Source organism: Physeter macrocephalus, chromosome 8, assembly GCF_002837175.3.
Source record: "Physeter macrocephalus isolate SW-GA chromosome 8, ASM283717v5, whole genome shotgun sequence".
In the NCBI taxonomy this organism is placed as follows: domain Eukaryota; kingdom Metazoa; phylum Chordata; class Mammalia; order Artiodactyla; family Physeteridae; genus Physeter; species Physeter macrocephalus.
The window spans coordinates 119594483-119622433 of record NC_041221.1 but is presented as its reverse complement, the minus strand read 5'-3'; the positions used below and the strand labels follow the sequence as shown (position 1 = coordinate 119622433).

Sequence of the window (27951 nt, the reverse complement as noted above, 5' to 3'; positions counted from 1 at the left end):
GCACCATCCTGACCCCAGCCTCCCAGCTTGGGGGAAGACTGGGTGGGAAGTAGACCCTCCCACCCAGCCTCTACTTTCTAAGGTAAGTAGAGAGAAAAGGATAACCCATGCTGAATGCGTACCCCAAGAGGAGGCTGAACCTTGAAGAGGGTGAAAGACTAAAAGGAGGTGGGTCCAAGGATGAAGGTCAAGGAGTGGTGTGTCAATTAAGGTCATCTGACAAGCAGCCATCAAAATGGGACTAGAGGTGCAAGAGAGTTATTGAGGGACAGGCCTTGGGAAGGACGAAGGGGGAGGGGGCAGGGGTTGCATGAAGAGCCTTCAGACTGGCACACAGGGCTGACACCTGTGCAGGGAGGTGGGGGGAAGAGTCTCAGACGGCAGCACCTTTCAGAGAAAGACTTGGCCAGGTGAGGGGAGCCCTGGGCCACCACCTGCCCTTAGAGGAGTTTCCTGGCAGGAAGATATGCCGACTCTGATGCCTCTGCTGTGCTCAGTCACCAGCTCAGAAAGCTCAGAGCAGTGGGCCACAGCAGAGCTGAAGATGCTCCCCACTGCAGGTCATCTTGAGTGGAGCCGGGCAGGGTTAACTGCACAGTCACCGCCAGCGGGAATCCATGGGGCTGGCCCAGGAGGGCTTGCAATGAAGGCTCTGAGAGGCTAGGACTGAGGCCCTGGCAGGTGAATAAAATAGATAACCCATTTCTGAATCTCTTCCTACCTGTCTCTGTGTGAGAAAATACGCATTGCTTGGCCAAGTTAAGGCCAACTGATCATTTGCCAAGAGTCTGTGAGTTGGACACACTACCAGTAAGGCCATTTGGCTGCGGACACGCAGTGCCGTGTTCAGATGTGATCCTCAGTTTGACACTGGATTACACTCCGTGGGGACTGGGTAGCCAACCACTGTGTCTGAGGATATTTGTTTGCCTCTATTAAATGGGAAACTCACAGGGCACCTGCCTGGCCTCAGCCAGACCAAGAGTGAGTTCCCCCTCCTGTCAACAACATTGGCCCTGGAGCCCATACCACGCACACTGCTCCTTGACTGGCACTTCACATACGTGTGTATGTGATCTCTCCCATCCTGGACAGACAGTGAGCAACTCGAGGTAACAGTTCTCTTACACTTTGAATCAGCATTGCCTTGCACACACGGTTGTTGTGGGTTTCGACATCAGTTAGTTAAAATGAATGGACAGGGTTGGGGAGGCAGGGGGTAAGGTGGGGAAAAGATACTAGGATCCTTTGTATTTATTTCAGCCTACTTATTTTCAGAAGGTCTAGGGGTGGCTTATAATACAGATGTGGCACAACTACTGAAAAAGCATAAAGAAGTTAGAATAAAGAAAGGAGGTGAAGGTGAGAAAGATTGGTATACAGCTAGCCCTCCGTATCCGTGGATCCTATCAACTGCAGCTCGTGTATTCTGTTACCATCGCGGTTGAATGAATCTGTGAATGTGGAGCCCGAGGACATAGAGGGCCAACTATAGGACTTTATAGTATCTTTGGACTTTGGTATCCGTGGTGGTCCAGTAACCAATCCTACACGGACACCCATGAAAGAATGTACTAGAAAAAACTAAGCTAAGGATTGCTACTGAGATGGAATGCAAACTTTACTTTTGACCTTTTCCTAGCAGGCAAGACAAAAAGGAAAACACAAGTTATATAAGGTTCTTATTAGCTAATAAAAAGAAGCATGCCAGTTTTTCTATAGAAGCAGATTTCTTCCTAGCACAAACTCTAAGAAGAATTTATTTTATGACCCCTAATAGAGCCATTGGCTTTTTAAAAATATGATGGTTTCAATACGAGTTTTATAAAAAATATACAGAAACTTTTTTCTTTATGGCTATGTCTTATATTGATTTTTGAGAAATTCCATAGTTCAGAGATGACATTTCTTTGGGGACTTAGGATGTAGTTCAGCCATCAGCAGTGAAATGAGGTTGATGGATTACATCTGGGTCCATAGCCTATGGAAGGACCCTGAGAAAGGTATGTTACAATAATAATGACCACAGGCTACTACATTAAGTATCAATTTGATACTATTAGCAAATAAAGTTGTATTCCAATAGAGTATAACTTTGGTTGCATTTCTTTGAAGTTCGGCTAAATGGTTCTGCCGTGGCCACGTGCATTTTGATTTCACACTGAACCTTTGTCATAATAGTCTAAATTCCATATTTGTACAATGATCTAAAATTGATTCCAGTAGCTCCCAAAGTCATATTAAGGGAAACCACTCTGGGGGATGTGAAAAGTGTTCCAAAAGTCCTCTGGTTTACAAATCAGTTTAAACACCTAACACAATTAAACGTTTCTTTCGTACTCTGAGATTGTTCAAGACTTGAGCATGCTAATATGCTGTCCTAGTTTGAGTTCCCTGGTAAATAGACTCTGACCTGGAGATTAGTGTACAGAAAGTTTATTATAAACAGTTCCTGGGATCAACAGGGGAGGGGAGGGGAGGGAAGCAGGATAAGGCAGAGGAAGAAGTTGGGCCAAGCCCACGGGGAGCTCTGGAGCTAGGATGGCTTTCTGGAGTTGTCTTGAGTTGGGTGAGGGGCTGAGCGTATCAACCCCCTACACTGACCAGTCGTTGGATACAGGCTGCCCTGGGAAGGGGCATGCTCTTAGGCAAGGCGCCTCTCTCCAGCCAAGGGCAATTCTTGGAGAAGGCTAACACCGGGGGCTCCGGGGCTAGTAGCAGCGCCAGCAGCTGGGAGAGTGAGTCCTTTGTTTCCGAAGGTGGTACATCACAATGTGTTATGGGATTCTGTATGCACTGTTTACCAAACTAGAAAAATCTACTTTAATCGTAAAGCACAGCCAAACATCTAGAGCTACTGGTGGATGGAACACAATTTGTGAAATGTACCTTTATCCCAATGAACTATCGGATGTATACTACTTACTCTGTATGATGAGTACATCAATTAGGTTTTATATTTGGCTACTCCTACCAGAAGCCAGGTATCAGTAACTTGGTCAATAAAAAGAACTTATTTTACTCACTTAGATAATATGCAGGACAGTCCAGGGCTTACATAGGAGCTGCTCACAGAGCCAGGTGCCTTCTCTTTCCTTTTCTTCCTTTTTCAGCATGTGCCTTTATTCTCATGGCTGCAAGAGGCGCCTGCTCTACCCCGAAGGGAAAAGTACAGGGGCAAAGACAAGTGCTAGGTAAGCTTCTTCCTCCACAAAATTCTCTAAAGCACCACTTCATGATTTCAACTGACTTTTCATTGGCCAGAACTGAGTCACATGGGCATTCCTAATTTCAAGAGCATCTGGGAAAGTAATTTTACCTGAGAACATTTAACTGACTTCTCTCAATTAGGAAGAAAGGGTATTGAGAAGGGAATAGCACAGCCTACCACAAATAATAGAATTTAACTCCTTCCTTCCTTGTTCCTAACTGGCTGAACAACTCCAAGAACGCATTCCACAGAAAGAATAGATAAAATATATTTATAAAATACAAAAATAAGTAAGACCACAACATCACAACAGACTGCTATACTTTTCAAATTTATTTTAACTCACACTTTGCACATTCCATCAAAAGCACTATGCTTTCATTACCATAGATTTACAGTTGTATTTCCACCACTAGGGACAGAGTTGTGCACGTGATAGGCGTTCACTCTGTGTGTGTGTGTGTGTGTGTATGTCGTGTAAACAAAGGAACATATCTGGCACACAATATAGTACTGTACTGTGTAATGACGTCATAAAATACATCGTGCATATTGCTGGCATATTATGGGGAGCCCCTGCAGCGGTGGTTGGGGAGTGAGTTTTAGTCTTTGTTTCAGTGTGCTTTATCTTGGTTATTGCCACTGACTGATGGGTAGTTTTCTGATGACTTGACTTCTATAGATTTTAGGAAACTTGGGGCAATAACAATTGAAAAGCTAGCCCCATTATGATTAAACATAAAAGTGCAGTGACCCCATCCTTTATGGAAAAATTATTGTTCTGTCTTCTATCCCATCCAGAAAAGAAGCCTCACTTTCTATAGTTATATGATTTATAAATTTCCTACATATGAAACTATAGTATTGATTTTCAGTTTATAGGCACATTATACATAAGCGTATTATGTGACACTTCCCAATGACACTTCCCTAGAACACCTAGTAGTCTGTTCTCCATACCCTATCCCAGGTTTAGGGGGTACATCATTCTTCCCCTCTCCTTGAGGAAGGGTGTTTTTCTGTCACGCTATCTTCTCAAATATTGTCTCAATAGATCATATCATCACAAAATTAAAAATAGAGGCCACGGTAAATGCCAGAAGGAAGATTTTGCCTTTCTAATACACTCCCAGCTGAGGCCAATGCTGACAGTGCCCGAACACACTTTGAGGCACTGGTTTTAAAACTTGACTGCGCATTGGAGTCCAGGGGCAGTTTTTATAAATGCTGATGTTGGTTTTATCCAGAAAGTTGGACTTATTTGTTATGAGGTTTGGCTTGGGCATCGGATTTGGAAAAGCTTCCCCAGGTGATTCTAATGTGCAGCAAAATTTGAGAACCACTGCTATAAACCAATTAGGAGACTTTTTTTTTCCCATAAGTCCCTCCAAATACACAATTTGGTGACTTCTCTCTCCTTGTATGCCCCTCTGCCGCTGATACTGACTTTGGGTCTCTTTTTTTCAAGGACAGTGCCTAGCACAGAACTTGATTCTTGGCATGGATCAATCATGGGTTATTGACCACATCAGCTTATAGAAAAATCAGTGTTCTATTGACATGCTTTGGCAAGAAGGGAGAGGAGATTTACTTTTCATTGAAAACATGGGTCCAACACATTTCTACTTTCTGCAATTCCTTTGCCAGGTTTCTTCTAAGGCAGATCCATATAAAGGGCTTAGAGATCTTGAGAACTTAGAGTAGAGAAGAGAGAAGAAAAGGGAGAGAAGATGACAGCAAACAGGAAGGAGAGAGAGCAAGGGAGGAAATGGAGAGAAAAAGAGAAAGAGGAAGGGGTGGAAGAAGATGAATGGGGAAGAAAGGAGAAGAAAATGAGATGGATATAAGAATATTGAAAAAATTGCTAGTAGATATTCACTAACCACCATCTAAGAGAGGTGGTTCTATTGAGATCAACAATGACTGTTGAGATCAACAAACTTATGGTCTCGTTAGGAGACACGAATCAAGTGCTTGAAAAGTTATATAAAACTATGCAATAGTTAAAGAATAATGTGTTACCAGAGATAAAACAGGACACATAGATAGATCAACAAATCAGAGTTATGGGCAATAGACAGCACGAAGTCCATTTTTATCTGGGGAAATGGTATCAACACTGTTGTAATGAATTCCTTATTCTTACTTTGCTTTATCAACTTAACATTAAGCACATAGGAGGCTATTGAAGAAATAACATTAACCCATTTTGTATCAAGGACTCTTTCAGGGAGTTATTTAAATATTTCTTTTAAGGTCATTTCCTCCAGCCTGTACCTTTGAGTAAGTGGCTTATGAATATACACTTTGAGAAAAAAAAAAAAACTTGTAAAAATTTGCTTCTTGAAGATACCTTTCAGAGTCTCATCCACACTCCCGACCCCATGATGTACATCTAGAACTTTCTTATTAGGGTTGAGGTCTTGATACTAATAATGGGAATTAAAACCATTCAAAGCGGTGAAGGTTTGGTATCTTGTTATCTTTTTTAAGAAACATTCTTAATTTGATGTGTTGAACTTTGGCAATACAAGTTCCTTTAGTGACATAAAAACAGCCAGACTTTAAAAGATGCTGACAGATGTTGTGATAGTTTTTTGTAGCGGAGCTGAGTTCCCTGCTCTGCTGCATGTAATTAGGCATGCAGATAGAGCTTCACTCGTTTTACTAGCCCGATGGGAGGAAGTGAGGGCCGGGACCCCAAAGCTGGGCTTACTAAAAGGAAACATACTCTTTCTTTAACACGTAAATGAGTCTTGATTTCTATAAAGAAGTAAGAGTTTAGTTTGTGTTTTCATTTATAAAATTCTGCACAAAACTAAGTTTGTGGTAAGGAAAACATCATTTCTATTAATTTCAAGCACATATAATTCATCCATGTCATAAGGAACTTGGATGGTAAAGATGTACCTGTGTGATTTAAGAACCAGCATTTTTAGTGTCCTAGCAACATCATTAAACATAGAATGTACTGTCATGTGGTCTGGCTCATCTGAATCCGCTCGACTTCCCTATTTTACCTTTTTAAAAAATTCTTTGTTCTTCTGTGCTTAGTACTGTGGTATCTAAAATGATATTGTCAATAAACAAATTGCCAGAGTTTTCTAGGTCAAGGCAGCATCTCTTTCTTTCAAACTCTTCACATTTTCTTTGCTGTGTTTAATTGGGAACTCTGTGTCTGGCTCATAAAATCCCTGCAGAATGCCCAGCCCCCTTCAACTTTCAAGTTTATAAACACAGCCTGTCAAAGAACAAAACTGGGGCCTCTGGGGGACAGAGAGAACACTCTCTGGGCCTCCATCCTTTGCAGACCCATTCTAGGGCTAAGTCCCAAAGGCTGGCTCACATGTGACTCCGGTGTAACCTCCTCTGCACCAAGCAGGAAACACAGGAATCCACATTTCACATATGCTTGCCATATATTCTCTATTAGAGTCTCAAACACTAGGACAGAGCAGTGAAATGTGAGGAAGCAATCAAAGAGGGCATAGGAAGCCAAGGGGCCACAATCAGAATAGGGCATCTCATTTGGGGAAAAGACAATGTGAGCAATGCAGAACCACACACGGCACCAGGCTCTGACGACAGGAACTCACAGGACCTGAACAAGGACAGAGCAACGTGGCCGAAATTCATAGACACGTTGCTCTATAAGTTGGAAGGAACCTACCTCCTAGATGTGTAGGTAAGCCAGCCTCCCCCTTTCCCAGATTTATCAAAGAGGCAGTGTCCCTTGCCTAAGACCAAAGAGTTGTCCAGGAGTAGAGCCAACAGCACAACCCACCCTTCCCATGTGCTAGTCAATACACTAAGGAGATAGTGTAGCGCAGGACAGATGGATAGTGTAGTGAGGATAACAAGCAAACTTGTACCAGAGCCAATTCTGCTATTACTAGTGGTAGTACCTTGGACACAGGATTTATACTCTCTGAAGTTTAATTTTCTAATCTATACAATGGAAGTAATAATACCTAAAAATAAGCATGGCTGGCACATAAAAGGCACTTTAATATTAGCTCCTTCGTCTATACGTCACTGCATCTCATCAAGCCTAAGTTTGTCAAATGATCCACCTATGCAAGATCGCCTCCTAATTCAGTACCTTGGCCTATTTTGTCCACCAGGATACAGAATGGCCCACGTTTGACTGCAGTAACATTGCTAGTAACTGTTAATAGCATACACTGCTCCCTCCTACTGATAAGAATACATTCTACTTTCAAACTAAAATTTGACAGGCCTCTTACAGGCCACGGCAACCCTTTGAAAATAAAACTCTTGAAGTTGCAACAGAAATATATTTTTACATGATAGGACAAAACCATCTGGAACTTACTCTTACATGGATTCAAAGAGCTGCATCAACAATAGAGCTCTTATGAACTCAGGCTCCACACTGTCTCCTAAAGGAATCAGACAGGCCTCGTCATGTGTTAGAGGCAGAAAAAAGTGACCCAGGAAAGGGGCTAAATCCTTAGCTGTCATTAGTATTTTCTCATGTCAACACTGCGATCTGAGAAGACAGAAGGAACTGACTTACTTTATATACTTGTCTGATCCTTTAGTACTTAGTGAAAACTAGAATGTTTTATTTGACCCCTATGGGAAAGCAGCTCAACTGGGCAGTTTGTTCCTGAAATAAAATATCAGCAGTCAAAATACTCTTAAAGCCCCTTAGAAATTAGAACATCACAGATTTATTAGAAGGTAAGTGCCCCAAGCTTATAGGTGGCTGTTAACATTGTTTTATTTCCTTTATACAAAAAGTAGAAACGACAGAAAAAACACTCTTAACAGAAAACAATAGCACTGACCTGGTCTCATTGAGAAGCTGAGCCCAAACTGCCCATGTTATGGGGAAAGGGAAGTTCAACCAAATCAGCAAACACCTATGCAGTTGATGAAATACAAAATGGTGACAGTGGCTTGGTGAATGTCCTGTGGGGAGGTTGAATCAATCTCAGAAAACATACATTTGCCCAACCATGCTTTTAAACAGCATCTCTTTAAAAACAAGTTATATATACAAATATCACTCAAAAATGTGTCTTATATACTCTAGTGCTATAAATTTAAGGCATCCCGATAGTCTATTCTTCTGCTGGTGAGGCACTGTTCTCATGATTCTATTTCCACAGAGGATAGTCCAGACATTTCCAATGGTGTCCAAAGGGCAGCAATGAGAGATAATAAAAAAGTGATTTATAAGAAGAATTCTTTTGACTCTAGCTCAGCGACGTGCTTTATGCTGTAGGATTTCTTCATTTTTCTATTGATGTCATTATGCCTAAGCGGAAGAAAAACCATAGGCCAAAATTAGATAAAACTATGGTCAAGTTACAATACAACGCCACTAAACAGCTCACCAAAAATGGAAATTATCCTCACACAAACCATACTGAAGAATACTTCATTCCAGTAGGCAAATTATTCTCTTTTCATATAAACCACTCTTTAAACAATAAATAGTAATAACATACTTATTAATAAGTATGTTATTACTTAATAACATACTTTGTGGACAACTTTAAATTTGGCCCTGGAAGTAATTTCTCAATTATGCTGATTGGAATCCAGGCAAAATTCTACAGTCAAGTGAATTTTATCAGAGTCAAACAAAATAGGAAGCATAGTACTGCTGGTTGAGTGGAAACAAGAGATTTTTATATTTTATTCACTGGGTTCACTGGTGACACCTTTTATTCTCCAGTAAGCTTGAGTGTTAGTAATTTAAAGGAAATCCTTTTTCTTTGGGTGTGTGATTACTGAGTAGTAGCATGTTGGATGACCACAAGTAGGTAAATCTATGGGAAAAAGAAGAACCTAGGGAAAAATAATGCTGTTTTCCCCTCAATACTTGATACCTCATAAGCCTATGGAAAGAAGTACCAGTTCAAGCTTGGGAACAGTTTTGCTTTTTAAGTGAATTTCCCTCTGGGTAGAAGCATTCATTTTCATGAGATATTAGTCCCATTCTGAGTATAAAATCTTCCAGAGAGGAGTTATCTTCTGAGTTTGAGTAAGGCTGCATATTACAAAATTCCTTCTTGCTGCTATACCAGACAAAAACAAACTATTTCTGGGAATGGTACTCACTCACATGAAGACACATTTGGATGGAGAACCCCCAGTGGTTTGGGGTTTTTATGGCCTCAAAATCGTACTTGCTTACAAAGACCATGTAGTCTATTAATTCTTATTTTTATTTATTCATATGAATAGAACTTCAGAGAGTTGTTCATGGGCAAGGAAGGGAAGAGGGTGGAAGAAAAACCTGGTTGGTTAAAAAATGTTTTAGGAACTTCCAGTTAAACATGACGGATTAAAAACATAGATTTATCATCTCTTTCTTACAAAACAACACTAAAATGAAAGTAAAGTAATAAAAAAGCATAAACCTAAATGAATAAAGGGAAATGAGAGAGGAGAAGATAACACACGAAATGCCAATAATATTTCAGAAACAGGAGGATGGATCGATATGTGGAACTGACTTAGCAGAGCAGGCAGGAAAAGCAGAAATCTAAGCCTATAGTCAGGGAACCAGTAAACTGATGTGCACTGCAAGACTCGGGAACTAGAAGTACCATGAATTTCTGAAAGTGACAGTGGGTGCTGTGTGAGTGCTGAAAATGGGAAGATTATTTGAAACTTTTTGGAAGTAGCAGTTCATACCCCAGATTACCTTCCTGACCCAGTGCAGCCAGGTGACTGTTCCTTTCCCAATGTGAAGAAATACTGGAGGTTACAGTTTGTAAGGCATGGACCAGAGAGACTCTGATTTCAGCTAAAGGGGCTGGAAACCATGGGATTACATGAGAGTCCCTATAGAACACAATTATTAACCCATCTCCTGCTAGTTTGATCTACAGATTCCTGGCAATCAGGTTAATAGGCCCTAGAAGGAGACTGGAGTTTCCTTATCTTGAGAAATCAACTGCCAAAAGAAAAGTCCTACAAATACTGACAATTAGTGAGTTTCCCAACAAAAGAGCCTAGTACTTAACCAGTCTGTGTGAAGAAACATCTACCAGTCAACAAGCCTCACCCATAAAGCCAGAGCTTCTAATTGAGCTTTAGTGTCTTGTTCCTAAATATGAATGAGTCAGGGATCACCAGACTTTTGAGGGAAGTGCTACTATGACAGACAAAAACCAAAGTAAACAGAGAAACAGAATTCAAAGTGAATAGAGGTAATATAGGGAGGTGATGAGAACTTCAAAAAATTGTAACAAGAAGAAAAGAAAAACCAGGGAAAATGTTTGCAATTCATATCACAAAGGGTCAGTTTTTATAATGTGTAATATATAAAGAGCTGCTACAAATCAACAAGAGACCAGACTCTCAATAAAAATGTAGAAAGGATTAAAAAGGATTCATACAATGAAATCATATGTAGCTATGTAAAAGAATAAAGAAGCTCTCTTTATACTAATACATAAAGACCTCCAATGTGTTAGGTGGAAAAAAGCAAGACAGACTGTGTGTACAGTATGCCACCTTTATTGTAAAAAGGAACAAAAGATAAAAATATACACTTGTATTTGGTTGTAAAATTTAAATAAATTCTGCATATATAATCCCATGAAAAAGGAACAAAGAGAAAACCAACAAAGTCCTATTAGAAATTAACGCTATAATAGCTGAAATAAAAAATTAGAAAGGTTGGAAGGTAAAGTTCAGTAAATATTCTAGACAGAACTTTTAGAGAAAGCCAAAGTATGGAGAAGTACAGAAGAATGGTTAGAAAATAGTTAGAAAAGTAGAAAAAAATAGTTAGAAAAGGATTAGTCCAATGTGTTGAACATTAGAATAATAGTATTTCCAGAAAAGTGAACAGAGAAATTAGAGGGGATAAAATTTTCAAAGATATTGTACAAAACACTTCCCAGAATTGAAGTGTGTACGTTTCCAGATTTAAAAAGCGGGGTGAGTGCCCACACCCCAGGAATGAGAATGGAATCATGGCAAAATATCATGAAATCAAAACAGTGGGGATAAAGAGAAAATCGTAAAAGCTTTCAAGGGATTAGCCATTACAGAGGAATTGAGCTTCTTGACAGACACATTGAGGAAAATGAAATAATATGTTCAAGATTCTAAGGGAAAATAGTTTCCTACTCAGAATTCTATACCCAGCCAAATATTCCTAATCCATATGAGGGCAAACCAAAGATATTTCAGCCAGGTAAGGCCTAAAAAATTTTAGCACCCCTTCACCTCCATAGGATGGGAAGATATATTTACCAAAGTAAGAGAATAAACCAAAAAAAGTGGAAAAGATAGATTCAGGAAATAGCGCTCTACACAGGAGAGAAGCAAAAGGAATTCCCAGAATGATGTATGTGGGAAGCTGCAGATGACAGCTGTGTGGCACTGCCAGATAGCCGCAGTCCAGACTTGGGTAAGAGGAAAGACGGTGTCTCTGTGAACAGACTGAAACACGAGAGGTACCTGATTTGTCTGAATGCACCGAAAGAAGGGTTCTGTCTCCAGCAGAGTGTTTGGAAATAAACTGTAAACTTAAAAATCAAAATTATTATCTCCAGGGAAAATATAAAGTTACATGAATAAGGAAATGTAACAATAGTATGCTGCATGGATCCACTGTGATTAATATTTAGATAGTCATAATAATAAAAAACACCAAATACTAATTTATAACCCCCAAAAGTGATACAACTATATTGATGGTGGGAAGACGAAGCAGGTGTGTGTATGTGTGTGTGTGTGTGTGTGTGTGTGTGTGTGTTGGAGTGGGGGGCAGTGTTGGTTGCCAAAATAGAGCTGGATAAATTTGGTTCATTGTTGAGAACATGGATTTTGGAACCAGACTGACTGAGTTGAAGCCCTGGCTACATAATTTATTACCACTGTTACTGTGTAACCTTGGGCAAGATATATAATCTCTCTGTGCCTTGGTTTCCAATCTGCAAAATTTGGATAATAATAGTATCTACCATATTGTATCATTCATTGTGAAGATTAAAACAGTCAATATGCATGAAGAACCTGGAATATTTTTTGGTACATGGTAAGAGCTTTATAAGTGGTAGCCATCATTTTTATCTTCTATAGTAGGATGCCAATAGACAGTAGAGATAATATCTAAAATTTAAAGTCTGTATGAGCATGTTATTTAGAAATACAGGGAATTGCCTGGTTGCACAGTGGTTAAGAATCCGCCTGCCAACGCAGGGGACATGGGTTTGAGCCCTGGTACGGGAAGATCCCACGTGCCGTGGAGCAACTAAGTCCACACGCCACAACTACTGCGCCTGTGCTCTAGAGCCTGCGACACACGCAGGGGACAGGGGTTTGAGCCCTGGTACGGGAAGATCCCACGTGCCGTGGAGCAACTAAGTCCACACGCCACAACTACTGCGCCTGTGCTCTAGAGCCTGTGAGCCACAACTACTGAGCCCTTGTGCCACAACTACTGAAGCCCGCGCGCCTAGAGCCCGCGCTCCGCAACAAGAGAAGCCACCACAATGAGAAGCATGCGCACCGTGATGAAGAGTAGCCCCCACTTGCTGCAACTAGAGAAAGCCCACGTGCAGCAACAAACACCCATCACAGCCAAAAATTAAAAAAAAAAAAAAAGAAAGAAATAACTGAATACTAGAGAAAACACCTAAAGACAAGCAAGCGGTTGACTCAGGGGAGTAGGCATAGAGAATGGAGTAGGTTGGGCACAGGGACAGCCAGTTTTTGTTATAAGACTACATTACTATCATATGTACCTATAGCACTTTGACAAAAAATTAAACTAAAAATAAATAAAACTTAAAAAAATCTTAGGTTGTAGTCTAAGAATATCATCATCATTTAGACATGGATGGAGTATTTCTACTTTAATATAAGGGGTGCTATGCTCAAAAACACTAAAAACACTTTCTGCAGGACAAAACCCAGCATGATTAGAGTTGAGTCAATACCAAGTAAAATGTTAATTTGAGGCATTTATCTGAATAATATCAGGATGAGTCAAGTCTCCCTGAACCTTTCAATTACTTAGTCCTGAATTACCAGTATTCAAAAAAAAAAAGAGAAAAAAGGCAAAAGTGTTTGGGTAATTCTGGCATGAATTATTCAGATAATTTGCTGATCCTTGATTTCATTTTTGGATATGAAATCACATTCTCTGTGACCAAAATTGGAAAGAAGGCTTACATTTAAATAACAGTTTTTCAAGTAATCTAACTTGCTGACTCATCTAGGCATGGATTCCATATTTCTACAGCCCAGGGTGACCAGATGGCAAGTTATTTTAGAGACTCTGCCTAAAATGGCCCACGGGTAGGCACTACATTTTCCAATGATAGCCAAAACAGGGAGACTTACTTAGCTACTTTTGTGATCTCCTTCAGAGCTTCACTGAGAGCATATCTATAAATCCCATCTACTAAAAAAAATGAGATTCTGGTTCAAAGAATAAAAACATATACTTGAAATACCCCATATGAAACTCACTGTAGGAGGGTAGACTTGTAATCAAAAGGCCTAGATTTCTACAGAGCATACCATCCTTTCCGTGGGATGACAGGCTTGGTCCTTTTTAGTTTTCTTTTCCCTCTTCTTCCTTCTTTTCCTCTCTCTAGCTCTCCCTCTCACTCCAAATATTCTGAAATCCTTACCATGTGCCAGGTACCAAGCTAAGACATTGGGGTACAGACTTGGATATGATGGTGCCACCAAGGGTCACTGGTGTCAGGAAGTTATACCTTTCATCGAGTTGACCATGTTTTAACTATATCCTCTCTTAATTCTCTCTTGATTATGATCTTGCTGAATGAAGGGACATGCCTTATTCTGGCACAGCAAAATGCGTGGCTTATTGCTAAGGACATCACTGAAACAAGGGCACTGGCAATCCAGGGATCTGACATCCAGGAGAGTCATATAGCTGCACTGTTCTCAGCGTGGGAAGGAAAATCCCAACTGGCTGTGGTTGGAGCAGAGATTCTCAGTGAAGGTACTGGAAGGCGTTTGAGTAAAGTCTCTACCTGATACTTTTAAACCTCAAATGACTTGCTGCTTCTTTAAAAGTCCAGCCTTAAGAAAGTTTATAGACAGGCCCAGCTCTATTAATGTGCAGACACTCTAGTGGTGGCAGACATGTGGTGCAAATATGACACGGGTTCTACATTCACCCCCTTTGGAATTATACAATTCAAAACCAGACTGGGGAGGGGGAGGAAAGGAAGCTGGAGGTGGAAGAAGGGAGTTGTTTGTTCATAACTTTTGGGACTACACTTAAACGAGGATTAGCATGCTGAAAGAATGTATTTCTAGTGGGATAATTTTGGTTTCCAAGGCAGATCTCCCCCCGTACCCTCCTACCTATAGCTCATGGGTGTTCTACATGTTTATTTCTTGCCTTCCAAGGGCAGTGCTTTAAGATAGAACATGGGGTCTTAGTTTCAATAGCTTTTTCTATGTCTCAGCTCATTATATTTTGATACTAAACCTTGTTCTACTGTCTTCCTGTGATGGAACACGCTTTCTCCTTTTCCCAGAGGGTATAAGGACCTTATGAATAGAAACTCCATTTGTGAATCATGCTCTCATGAATCTTGCAAACTCTGGCAGCTTTTATAAAGTTTGCTAAGTTGTTCCCAGACACTGGAAATATCTGAATATTTTCACAATCCCCCATAACATGGGCATTTTTCTACACACACGAGATCCTCCTATGCAACAGCTAAGGACAATGCAAAATTGTGACCCGTTTCAAAGGAGAAGCTGTCAGTTAATGAATGTAATCTGGAGAAATGGTTCAAGATTGGGATCTCCTTCCTCCATGTCATAGGGACAAAGCTTCCGTATGAAATAAGGCTTTTCTCTCTGAAATGAATGTGAACCCTAGGGAGGCAGAGGTGGGGTGGGCGGGACAAGAGTTGGGCAGGAGAAACAGAGAACACCGGGGAAACATGGGGAGGGGTGCAGGGGAAGGAGACCAGACAGGCTCTAGGGGTTTCTGGAGCAGAGGTGGTCACCCTAGGTACACCATGGTACTCCTCCTCACTCATTGGCTCTGGACCCCAGAGCTAGTATATTAGACATGAAAACACAGAAAAACATACTTCAGATCAGAGATTAGAACTTGAAAGTAAAGTTTTGGGGCAGAAACTCTAATGTCTATAGTGTTACTCAGTGCCCTTTTAGTACTAGCATTCTAACAAACTTTTCTGAACTGTTACATTGGTAAGATTCAGTCTGCTCCAGGGGATTCACTCTAGAACTATGCAATCAACATACTCTCAGCTAGCTTGGTAACATACCTATGACTAGGTAATTATATAATTATCCCTTCAAGATCCTTAAAAAGCCTATGAAAATAGTTTAAGATCAAAAATTTAAGATTAGAATGTGGTTATTTGATTATATCCAGAGAAATGATGGCAAAGATGCCTTTGTTTACCAGGGATTCCTTTTTGTGCTGACTGCATTTTCCATCATGATTCTGGAAATGCTGTTCAGTGGGGCTGAGGGTATGCTCGACTCGGGACAGGTTTCAGCCAGGGCCTCACCTCTACCTTCCATGTCTCCTACCACCAATGTCTTCCACGTCTCCTACCACCAATGTCTTCCACGTCTTTGCTCATTTTTCTGTTTATTAATATGTACTGACAATAAGGACAGAAATGTGTGTGTGTGTGTGCGCGCGCGCGTGTGTGTGTGCTGGTGGTAGGGGTACCCTGAACTCTGACCTCCAATTGGGCACAGCAGATGACCACTGACATACCCTCACATCAACTCAGGCCAAACATACCACTGTCTTTGAAGTGGCTGTTGAACAATCTTGACATCTATGTAAAATATGGGCTACTAGCTCTTGGGTCCAGATGTACAATTCCCAGTGTGGCTAATTCCTTGGCAGTAAAACCCACACTAATGGTGTTTATTGCTTAATGTCCTTTTAAGGAGTCTACTCTCATGTTGGTGCTAGGATTAGGGGTTTCCTGATGCTAACCCCTCAGGCTACGGGGCCTCGGTGGTCAAAGGGGATGTGACCAGTGGTGGCCAGGGGTTAATGCCCTCTGCCTACCAGTAACTAGAATCAATGCCCACTTCAAGTGTTACAGATCTTGGATAGACTTAAACTCTGGGAAATGAATGTCTTACTGGCATTTTAAAATAAGTAACTGCAAACATTCCCTTGGAGTTGTAATAATTCAACACCAACTTGTCCTTTATAAGAAAAAGTAAAGATAAATCTGCTTGTTATAAACAAAGTCATCCTCCGCAGTTGAAACACACTGGAAAAGCTATTCAGAGTAATAGACTTGAATCTAATTTTAAAGGGCAATGAAAAGAAATTTAGATTCTTTGCTATCAAGCTGTGACCAATTTTGAAAAATAAATAGCAAACAGAACCCCCTCACAGAGCTGACATTCTTTAAAATGTTGTATTTATTATCCCTATTTTTGCTTTACTAGGGAAAAAAAAATCTTAGGAACTAAAATGTGACTCCATTATAGGCCTGGAACAAGGGTCCACTGCCCCACTCTTTCTCCCAGGGCTATACTGATAGGGCCACCAGCAGCATAATGCTTAGAGCCAACTCCAACCCAATGGCTGCCATTGCTTTCCAAAGTTATATGATCCCGGGCAGTCCCTGCTCCCAGGAGGAACCATGTGGCCTTCAAGCAAATTCTTGGGCCAAGATTTAAAGGCATCACTGACAGATAATGGGTTCAAAGGACACTTGGGTTCCTTTCTTTCTTGCATCTTTCTGTGGGATGCCCTTTCTATGGGTCCCACAGGCAAAATGAAGCAGGCACCAGAATCACTTAGGTATTTTTCATGTCCACATTCCCATGCTAGTTCATCTCTCTGAGGAATCTGTATCTCAACTAGATACATCTACCCTTGCTTTATCTAAGGAACAGACTGGGCTGGTTCTCCCTGCCTCTGTGTGATGATGAATCAGAGAAACCTTCCCCCATATGCCATGGACAAACTAGTGGGTTTTCACTTTCCATAGAACACATGCCAAACGACAGCCACGATAAGAGATAAGTTAATTTATAAGGTAGGGAGGGGAAGGGGTCTGGATGTTTATCTAACTACATTGAATATTATAATTTGGGGGCTTCTGTTTATCACTGAAGGAAAACTCTGTTAATAACCCAGTTGTCAGATGTCTGAGTAACCTCATAACCTCCTTTTGTGTTCTGATTTTTGTAATCCTATTACAGTAGATTGTCAGCTTTGTTCCCTTACTTGTAAGAAGACAGGATGAAATATATCTGGCAGGAGAATCAACAGGGATACTAATTGTCTTGTTTCCAGGTGCTGTAGGAACCTGGAAGAAATGAGAGGTTTTCTCCTTCCCCCTCCCAAGGAGTTTGCCAAGCCTTTGTTCTTCCTGCCTCAGGGTATTTTTGGTGACTTCTGCTTAAGGACAAAAGCAGAATTTTCCAGGCGCCAGAAGACAGAACCTAAGATGGGGATGCAGAGGGGTAGGGAAGATAGGTTGGAAGAAACAGAAGTGGACCAATACCAGTTTCTGGGAAGGCAAAGTGTATTTTTTTCTATCTCTTTCCCACCCTAGGCATTGGGCTTTTAGCACTGGCCAAGCTGCCCTGCCCCAGTGTGGCCAGAAGCATCCCAGACTTAGGCAGCATGTTGAGCCTGACCCAAGCACAATGCTGGTGACCAGTAAATACCGAAGCTCCAAGGTGCTTCCTTCAACTTATGGAATTAATGAGACCCCTAGGGGAACCCCCTAAAATGACCGAGATTTACTTTTCCTCTAGCCTGAATGGAGACCTGGAGCAGATTAAACGTGATTTAGAGGGGAAAAAAAAAGGATAGTGACATTTCTTACACCTTAGAGTTCTGAACTAACATTTACACTCACAACACATTCACTTGTATTTGTGTACCTGTAATTATTATATACATCCACACACACACATCCACACAAATGTTTTGGAGGATTTTGGAAGGGTGCTGAAAGGTGTGCCACAACTTTCTCTTTTTTTTTGTGGTACGTGGGCCTCTCACCGCCGTGGCCTCTCCCGTTGCGGAGCACAGGCTCCGGACGCGCAGGCTCAGCGGCCATGGCTCACGGGCCCAGCCGCTCCGCGGCATGTGGGGTCCTCCCGGACCGGGGCACGAACCCGCGTCCCCTGCATCGGCAGGCGGACTCTCAACCACTGCGCCACCAGGGAAGCCCACAACTTTCTTTTAATTTAAATGATTAGTCTCTTTTAAAAGGGTGCTGGAGGTTTAACTCTTCTGAAGTAAACCTGTCAAGAGGCACTGACTGACTTAACTCCCCGTCAACTGCTCTCTTCTTAGCCCTCTCCTCTTTCCTGCTCTGTTAGGGAGTTGTATGTATCCCTGGGGGATGAAGGAAAGCTATACTGAAGAAGGACTTTGCTCAAGGAGGAAACGGAGCCACTGGGGACCTTGGAGATGATCCTTTTATATACACCATCCATACATTTTGAATCACAAACATTCTGTTTGAGAAAGGCCATTGTTTTGTTGGTGGGAGCTCAGAGACCGGCTTATGGGCCAGCATTGCAGTTCCGAACACTGAGGTAGAGCAACTACAGCATGGCAGGACCTCACTTCTCCGGAGGGCAGCAGACTGCTGACTAAAGGAGCTTTCAGTCTATAACCAGCAATGAAGGAAAACCTCAGCTCTGTTTCAAAGTTCTGATTCTGATCGGAGGTTGACTCGTTCTACCCATGGCAGGAAATTTCATTTCTATACTTACTTGGTACTTGACTCCATTAAAACAAAGACTGAAAGCCAAGGTTAGTTGGGAAGCACAGCATGTTTGCGATCTGAGTAGATTCCTCTGCCCTCTGCTGCTGGACTGAAGCCCCTCCAACAGGGTACTTGCTCCCTTTCTAAGGTCCAGTTACAAGTCTGCCTTCTTCTATTTGGGGAAAGAGTTGTAATTTTCTACTTCCTTGGTGTCAGCCCCTGGGAAAGGTGCTCTAGGACTGACATGTAAAAGATCATGCAATTCAAAGTGAAGGCATGGCACTGCTGAGCAATACACCCCTAGCACCACGTACCGTGCATAGTCACACAGATGCTCTTCAATCAGAGTGTTAGAGGAAAGAGTGATGCAGCTGTTGTACATCTCCTAGAGAGGTGCAATTAAAAATCATCTGAACACATGCAACAAGCTCAGCACATGCACAAGTCTCAATAAACAGGAGGCGTGCAGGAGACAGATTAAAGGGTAGAAGCTTCAGACATACTTTAAGGAGCCTGGGGAACTGCTGAGATCTTTGACTTGAGCGAGAGGAACCCTTAAGTCACCTGGAAAAGTTTTATTCCAGCAATGTAAGTTTGGACATACTTAATCCAAAAGGCCTGGTGTTTGGGGCACAAGTGTGACTTTTCTAGCTGAAGCAAATACATGCTAAAGTCTTTTATAACAAAGACAACTCGGTGGAAATCAGTGTAATTAAAATTTGTGTAGTTAATTCGAATGATATTAACTAAAACTTGATTTTGGTATTGCAAAAAAGAATTTGCACAGTTCTTAGACCTCACTGGAATAGGATTTTACCTTATGGCAAATAATAAATGATGCAGGTGTGACTCTCTGGTTAGCAGGATGGATATTCTGGATCCTTCTATTCCTCAGAGAGTTTCACATTTTGGCTGCTATACCATGTTTTTTAAGGGCATGGCATGCACAGAGCATGCAGAAAATGCTGCCTAAAAAGATGTTTGTATCTCTTATTCACTGGATTTAAATCCAGATTATAGTGCATGGTTTTGCAACAAATGCAATTACACAATGTAGCTCATGGCATACTCTGCTGTCCCCTCGGTGCTGGCAAACACTTCAGACCACTAGAGCTTCCTTAGGGGCTTGTGTCGTAAAACGCCAATGAGGGGGTCCCTGTGGTGTATTCATTCTAAAGGTCCTTCCAAACTTGAGTAGTTTAGAAACAGAGTTTCTATTTATGTGTTGTTTAATTGGGCTCGAGAATAAACTATCCAGTCACATGAGGAGAACTAACTCTTCCTGCGGCAGAGTCAGTGCCAAAGAAGGGCCTGATTTCACATCAATTAGGTCTAATCTTGTAGAAATGCCTCCCTATGACTCCTAATTCTCAAGGATCAAAACTACTTAGGGAAATTTAGGGACCAGAATACAATCTCCTGTGATTTGTTTAATCTTTCTCTCTTAGAGTATTTTCAAAATGTACTCTAACATGACATATCTCATTAGAAACGCATGAATTTGGCTTTTCATGAATCCTTTGGAATTCTCCTGGGGATGCCCTCAAGGTGGCCAAGGGCAACAATCTGTAGTGTTAGGAACAATATAATTAATTTAAAGGAATAAAAGGGATATTCTCCAAACAGCACTCACCGCCTTATTCTTTCCTTTGTTAGCAGAGCTGCCGGGATTTCCCTTACCGTCTGTGGTCTTCCTCCCAAGTGAGGTTAAGGGCAGAGTGGAGGTCTTCAGCTGGTTCGATGCCTGAGAGTTATTATTATTGTTCTGGTTGCCACTTAGTGTCTCCATGATGGATCGGAAGGTTCCAAAAGGCCTTTTCAGTTGATCCCCTGATTCACTGCTTGTGGAGGTCCGCTGGAGGGTCCTGCCCTTATCTCGGTCCTTCTCTCCGTTTAGTTCAAGGCTAGTTTGCTCCATCTGCACCACAGGCTCCTCAAAGGTAACTCTGAGTTTCAAGTTCTGCGATGTCCGGCGCTTGGAAGATGGGGACTTGAGGGCGCTCTTGGGACTCGTAGCCACTTTCTGGGCAGCTGTGCTGTCAGGGCTGGGCTGAGGGAGTTCTCCAGAGGGCTGGCTTGGGGGAGCGGTTCCCGAGCCTGGACCCTGGGATTCCAAGTCTGGCTCGCTGCTCTCTGAGGTGGGGGACGGGCTGTGGCCCTCCAGAGATTTGGAGGCCTTGATACTAAAAGGAAACCTGCGCCCTGATGCCAAGCTGTGTTTCTTTATCATCAGGTGTAAGCTTTCTGCGCTGTCCATACTCTCCGCGCTCTCCACGACAGGCTGTGGTCTGGGCCTGTCAGGCTTTCTCACAGGCGTGCCCTTGGGGTCCTCAGAGTTGTTGGAGTCTGTGTCAGACTCGCTCAGTGGCCGCTGCATCAGCTGCTTCAGCCTGGCTAACTTCAGTTCCCTCTTCTCCAGTGGGGTCTTTTTAGAATTTCTAGAAGAAGCCTGAGCATCCTGGAATTCCAAGGACAGCTTTTCCTGGGTGCAGACATTCTCTGAAATATCTTTTCCTAATAACTGGCGTAGGATTTTATCCGAATCTTCGTCTTTAGCTTTGGCCCTAGCCCAGCTGGATGCGGACAGGCTTCCAAGAACCTGAATCCCCTCTTGGATTCCCGGTTTGCTTTTTCCTATAGGCTCATCATCTGCATCTGGGGATTTCCACTGGGACTTTCTGGAAGCTGGGGAGGATGGTGAACTGAAAGAGGATGAAGGACATATGAGATGACTTCCTACTGGGCTAAAATAACTCAGCCACAAATCACTGCATGGCTTAAATGCCACTAATAACTTACAAATCACTAAGACTGAAATAAGAATAATGAATATCTGTTTCAAGCAATCTACAAACATTCCATGGCGGCAACCAGAACCAGTATAGTATGCCTCATACCTTTTGCTTTGACTACAAAATTAATTTTTTTGTAGTTTTACAAAACTACAATAAACTACTGTTTTATTGTTTATACATTAATTTTGCACAAATTTTCTCAATTAATCCCATCTTCAACAACCTTATGAACCTACATATCCTTATTTCCATTCCATACATGAAGAAATAAAAGACTCTGAAAGAGTAAGTGACTTGTTTATAGTCCCGGAAAGAAGAAATTGCACAGCCAGAGATAAACTCAAGTCTTCTGACCCTAAGTCCAGTGCCTTTCTCCATGTGATAGCTCATTTTTATTCCTCTTTATAAGAATAAAATGTTTTCTGTTATCTTCTTAAAAGATATTAAAAGAAAGTCCAAACGAAGGCTCACACATTAAAGACAGTTAAGAATTCTAACCACCAACGTTCCTGGTATTACCTGGGTGAAGACAGGAGTGATTTGCCCTCTGATTTCTGGGCTTCCAGAAGTTGTTGGAGCTGGTTCTGCAGTGTGACACGTTGCATTGTCTGTCTGGGAAAAACAAACCAAAATATATAAGCTCTCTGACACATTGCTACTACCATAAATTAACAGGTATAAATTTTTTTCATGATAATTTGCGATAAGTTGCAATAAATCTAAAAATCTTACAAATGTGCATAATCTTCATCCTTATAATTCAGAAATTTTCCTGAAGATGCAATCAAAAGTACCCCAAAAGATATTTATTATTCACATTAGTAAAACTGTAACCTAAATGATCATCAATAAGACTGAGTAAATAATTTATAATTATTTCTATGAAGGCAGCTATTAAGAATGATAATATATTTGAATATCTATGACATAGAAAAAGTTTCCCTAATATATGTCTATGTATGTAGAAAGTATACAGTATGAAGTGTCCTTTAGAAAAGGGAAAACTTGGACACAGAGACAGACACACACAGCGACAGCATCACATGAACATGAAGGCAAAGACCAGGGTGATTCATTTACAAGCCAAAGAATGCCAAAGACTGGCAGCAAACCACCAAAAACTAGGAAGGAGGCACAGAACAGAATAGCTCCTTCACAGCCCTCAGAAGGAACCAACCCTGTCAACACCTTGATTTCAGACTTCTAGCCTCCAGAACTGTGAGAAAATAAATTTCTGTTGTTTAAGCCAGGCAGTTTGTGGTACTTTGTTACAGCAGCCCTAGCAGACTAGTATACTAGACATATGCTCACATATTTTTATATATTCATATTTCACATGCTCATATATTATACTTAAAGTTGATTAGTCTTTTCTGAGGGCTTTTTTAGAATCTAGAGAATAGAGTCCTTTTTTTCTCCATTCGTACGTGGGATTTCTGTCATCAGTCCATCTAACTGCCTCCAAATAGTTTTCTTGACTGTGTCATAATTCACTCTGACACCTAAAAACCCTATAAAAGGAGTTTAACCTCCTTTTAATCTTTCTTCATCTGTTTTAACCCCTCACTGAATGTTTTTCTAAAAAACTTGACATGCAGTTCCAAATTTCAAAGTGGGAAAAGTAGGGTGCTCTTACGTATTTTTATTTTTTATTCGTTCTTTAGACTAGGGTCAGCAAACTATAGACTATAGACTATGGGCCAAATCCAGCCCATCACCTGTTTTTGTAAATAAAGTTTTATTGAAACAGAGCCATACAGATTCATTAACATATTATCGAGTGCTGATTTCACGCTACAAAAGCAGAGTTGAGTAATTATGACACAGAACATGTGGTGCACAAGCCTAAAATATTTACTATCTGACTCTTTAGGGAAAAGATTCCTGGCTCCTCCTTTAGACAATTAAGTTTTCAGTATGTGAGTCACAGAATGAGTGAGAAAAATGAGATCACAGACTTCTCAGGTCTTAGGGATGAATGTTAGGACTAAGACTGACCACTTCTGAGAAAAGGAGAATATTTGGGGCTGATGGAAGGTTATTATAGAAATCTGTTCTCACAGAATTAAATTTAGGCAGCCGACAGCTGTTGAGTATGTGCAGTGACATTTGGCAAGGAGAAGACTGGGCTTCCTCAAGCCAGTATCTAAGACTCGGCAGTCCTTTTAAGAACACTTGTAACTCATTTGTTTAGTTCCTCATCCCGGCTCACGAGAGCTGCTACCAGTTTTGATGCTAAGTGTATTAGTTTTCTACTTCTGTTAACAAATTATTATATGCTTAGTGATTTAAAACAACACATGTGTATCTTACAGTTCTGTAGGTCAGAAGACCAGAATGGGTCTCTCCAGATTAAAATCGAGGTATCCACAGTCTGCATTCCTTTCTGGAGGCTCTAGGATGAAAGTCTATGTCCTGCTTATTCAAATCAGGCGCAGAATCGGTTCCTTGCAGCTGTAGGACTGAGGTCTCTGTTTTCTTGCTGTCAGTTGAGGGTCCTTGCCAGCTCCTAGAGGTTACTGCACTTCTTGGCTCACAGCCCCTTCCTCCCTCATCAAAGTCTGCACGAGCAGATTGAGTCCTTCTCACACTTTGAGTCTCTCTGATCTCCTTTTCTGCCTTCTCTTTACTGTTACTCATGTGATGAGATTGCACCAACCCCAATAATCCAGGGTGACCTTAACTCCATCAGCAACCTTAATTCCCTTTTTGTCATGTAAGGTAACATATTCATACCTTCCAGGGATTAGGATGTGATAGACATCTTTGGGGGACAGTTTGCGGGGGTGGGGTACCACACTAATACTGCAGAGTTCGGTAAATACTGCTTACTCCTCTAAAATCAGAATCAGTTTTCCTTTTTCCAAGTTCTGTAATAATTAATGTGTTTTCTAAACAGATTTCACTTTCTGTAACCTATGGCTTTTAACCTGTTTTCTTAACTTTAACGCACATTCTGATAATATGCTTCTATGTCCAGAGTAAATCGAGTGTTACCATACATTGTTTTCTCTTTATTGAAAAAATACCAAGTTATTTAATTGTTTTTACCCAACATGGAAAGAGTTTGCTTGCTTTGTTTAATTTAGTTTTCTTCTGATGGCTAAATTAATACAATTACTTTAAAAATTCAAACCATTTAGAAAGAGTGAGTAACATTTTGGAGTGTATCATACCAGCTTGGGGCGGCAGGGAGAGCTGGGGGGAGAGAGAGGGATTTCTTAGAAATGAGATAATGAGATTATACTGCACACTGTATTTTGTAATTTTCTTTTTTTACGTAAGGAAAGTAAAATACACTGTGTGTGTGTGTGTGTGTGTGTGTGACTTCATTTTAACTTGATTACTTTTGTAAAGACTATCTCCAAATAAGCTCACATTCTGAGGTACCAGGAATTAGGACCCCAACACATCATTTCATGCGGCCACAATTCAACCCATAATACCTACGCCTGTAGATCAGGATCTCTAAGAGAGCTGAAGGTTGCCATTTCTAAATAATAGCTATGTTTATTAACTCTAAAGGGTTGGTAAAAATATTCTAGTAGGAAAAGGCACTCAAGACTGTCTCCCACTCACAATTTTGGGCTGAAAAACTAGTGCTTTCCATCATTCTTCCTGCACCTTTCGATGTTATTGATGCCCTAGAGCCTGAAGGGTACAGTGTACTGAGGCTAGACTAAGTGAATTTCTCTGTTCATTTCTAGTGTTGCCAACCTCACTGAGACGCAGAGTAAGTACAAGACTAGGGTCTACAACGTAACCTCTCATATTTCATCTTGTCATTGGCCTAACTACAACTGTCTACAGCTTTCAGTTTGGAGACAGTGAAAGAACTGCTGTCTATTAGCATACATGTGTGTTTTATCCCAGGATCATCAACAGAGAGAGCAGCCAAGACCCCGACCTTGAAGAGTTCTACCAATAAAACAGATACTATAACTCATGAAAGCTTCTCCAACTCCGTGGTAAGAGACAGGGGAAGGTTTTGTGATCTTTTCTCTGAGTACGAACCTTAAGAAAAAACATTCCATTGGACCATTTTAAAGTTCCTCTTGATGGATATGTCCATATACTACTGGGGGGAGTGTCCACTGGTACAACAGTTCTGGAAGGACAGTAGGTGACATCTATCCACATTTTAAATATGTATGCACTTTGTTCTGGCAATTCCCTTTCTAGGAACTTCTTTTCAGAAACACCAATACATGTACATAAAGACATGTGTACAAGTATGTTCGCTGTGGCAAGATAACTTACTGAGTTATGAATCTGTGTGCATTTTCCCCAGACCTTCAAGCTCGCTTAGCTCACCTGCCCCCCGGGGAGTCTTGCGTAACTGGGCAGAGGATTCTTGGAGGGAAAGGAACTGTTCTAATTTTTAAGTTTAAATTTTATTTTATTTTTTTTTCCTAGAAAAAGCCTAAATTCATTAAAGAGAGTATTCTAGGTACTGGCAGGGCGAGGAGCAGAGGAGTACAGAGACTCCTACCTCTAAGGCAAGAGAGTAGAAGCAGAGAGAGAAAACAATTCCCCGAGTTTAGTGAGGAACCAGAGGATCTCAGGACTTGTCATATTGTTGCATGAATTACACTTCTAATCAGTTAAGGCCTCCTACCAACCACAGGTCTTTTTTCACAAGGAAAGAAGGAAAAAAAATATTTTTTATAATTTTAAAGGAAAACGTCATTTTTTTCCTTAAAATTTAATTTTTAAGGTTTGTCCTCCTAATCTGCCACCATTACTCTGAGTACTATTTTTGATGTTCAGTGATTCCCTTCCTAGTATGGCAGCTGTCATTTGGCTGATGTGTTTTCCAAGGGCTGACCTCGGTCCCCTCAGACGAGCATCAGCTCCTTAATCCTTCAACCTGCTGGAGACCCCTTGGATGGCCTCTCCTCTGGTCCTCCTTTCTTCAAGCATATCATGGCAGCCTCCCAGAAATGCTTCCCTGGCAGCTAGGTATGCAGTGTGTACCAGCTGAATCATCTCATCAAAAAGAACTGATTTTAGCTAGACAAAGAGTGTTTTAAGTAACATCACGCTAAGTTTACATTCTGAGGATTTTAAATTCTGAGGATTCATGAATCGTCTGCTTAGTTTTTATAATAAATTTGCCAGTGATATTTACCAGGTGACCTGTCTATAATTTCCCAAATATACATTTTTCTTTCTGAGAAAACTGAGAAACTGGCCCATCTCTAGCCCTTCTCTCTCTCTCTCTCTTGCTTTTGATGATTTGCTAGACTGTTAAGGACAGAAGTTTGGAATGATGCCCACGTGTGCTTTCCGTGCCTGCCACGTCATTTGACCCTGAGATGTGAACACAGAGAGAGGCTCCCTCCCCTTGTCCACTGTGGCTTAAGTTCTCTGCTTAGGAAGCTAGCTCTGCATTTTTTTTGTTTAAATATCATTTTGCCTCTGCAGAAATGGCATGAATGCTGGCCATGAGGACTTGGGACGGAGGAAGAAAAGAAGATGAGGAGGATACTAGGGAATTCCTGTAAGACCAGCAGGAGGGAGCCTTCCAAAGACCTGGCTGAAACCTAAGCACAACGATGAGCAGCCAGACTTGGTTCTCATGGAACGAACAGGTCACTCACTCCTTCAGCTGCTTGGTTAGCTTCACCACCTGGGAGGCCAGCGACATGCAGGTCTCCACCACCACCAGGTACCGGGAGCACAGGGTGTGTCCGTGGCGCTCAGCGCTCTGGGAGGGCTTTTCCCCCGCGTGGTTCTGCATGGTGACATTTGCTCCATATTCAACCAGGGTCTGTCAGAGAATGCAGAGACATGTGATGGTATCAGAACCTCCCTCTAAACATTATTTATTTATTATTTTTCATGTTTTTGAACTGAAGTACAGCTGATTTACAATATTGCTAGTTTCAGGTGTGTGGCAAAGTGATTCAGTTATATCTATATACATTTTTTTCAGATTCTTTTTCATCATAGGTTATTACAAGATACTGAATATAGTTCCCCATGCTATACAGCAGGTCTTTGTTGTTTATCTATTTGATGCATAGTAGTTTGTATCTGTTAATCTCATGCTCCTAATTTATTCCTCCCCCTCCCTCCCTCTCCCCTTTGGTAACCATAAATTTGTTTCCTATGTCTGTGAGTCTGTTTCTGTTTTGTATATAGATTCATTTGTATTATTTTTCAGATTCCACATACGAGTGATACCGTATAGCGTTTGTCTTTCTCTGTC

The 27951-nt window shown here is 41.3% G+C and overlaps 1 protein-coding gene across 2 annotated transcripts in view; it reads right to left on the bottom strand.

Annotated features, from left to right (window-relative positions):
• Positions 1-7779: 7779 nt before the first annotated feature.
• The window catches only part of SNCAIP (synuclein alpha interacting protein), a 149779-nt gene continuing 129607 nt past the window's right edge, over positions 7780-27951 (bottom strand). Inside the window, exons 8-12 of one of the 2 annotated variants that reach the window (XM_055086730.1) lie at positions 27341-27510; positions 22257-22349; positions 20576-21644; positions 19257-19327; positions 7946-8498 (exon numbers count right to left, since the gene is read on the bottom strand). In XM_055086730.1, the coding sequence (XP_054942705.1) occupies positions 8414-8498; positions 19257-19327; positions 20576-21644; positions 22257-22349; positions 27341-27510 (1488 nt within the window). In that variant the 3' untranslated portion in view covers positions 7946-8413. Of the gene's footprint in view, positions 8499-19256; positions 19328-20575; positions 21645-22256; positions 22350-27340; positions 27511-27951 lie in introns of both variants that reach the window. The other variant, XM_007102578.3, reaches the window with a different exon arrangement.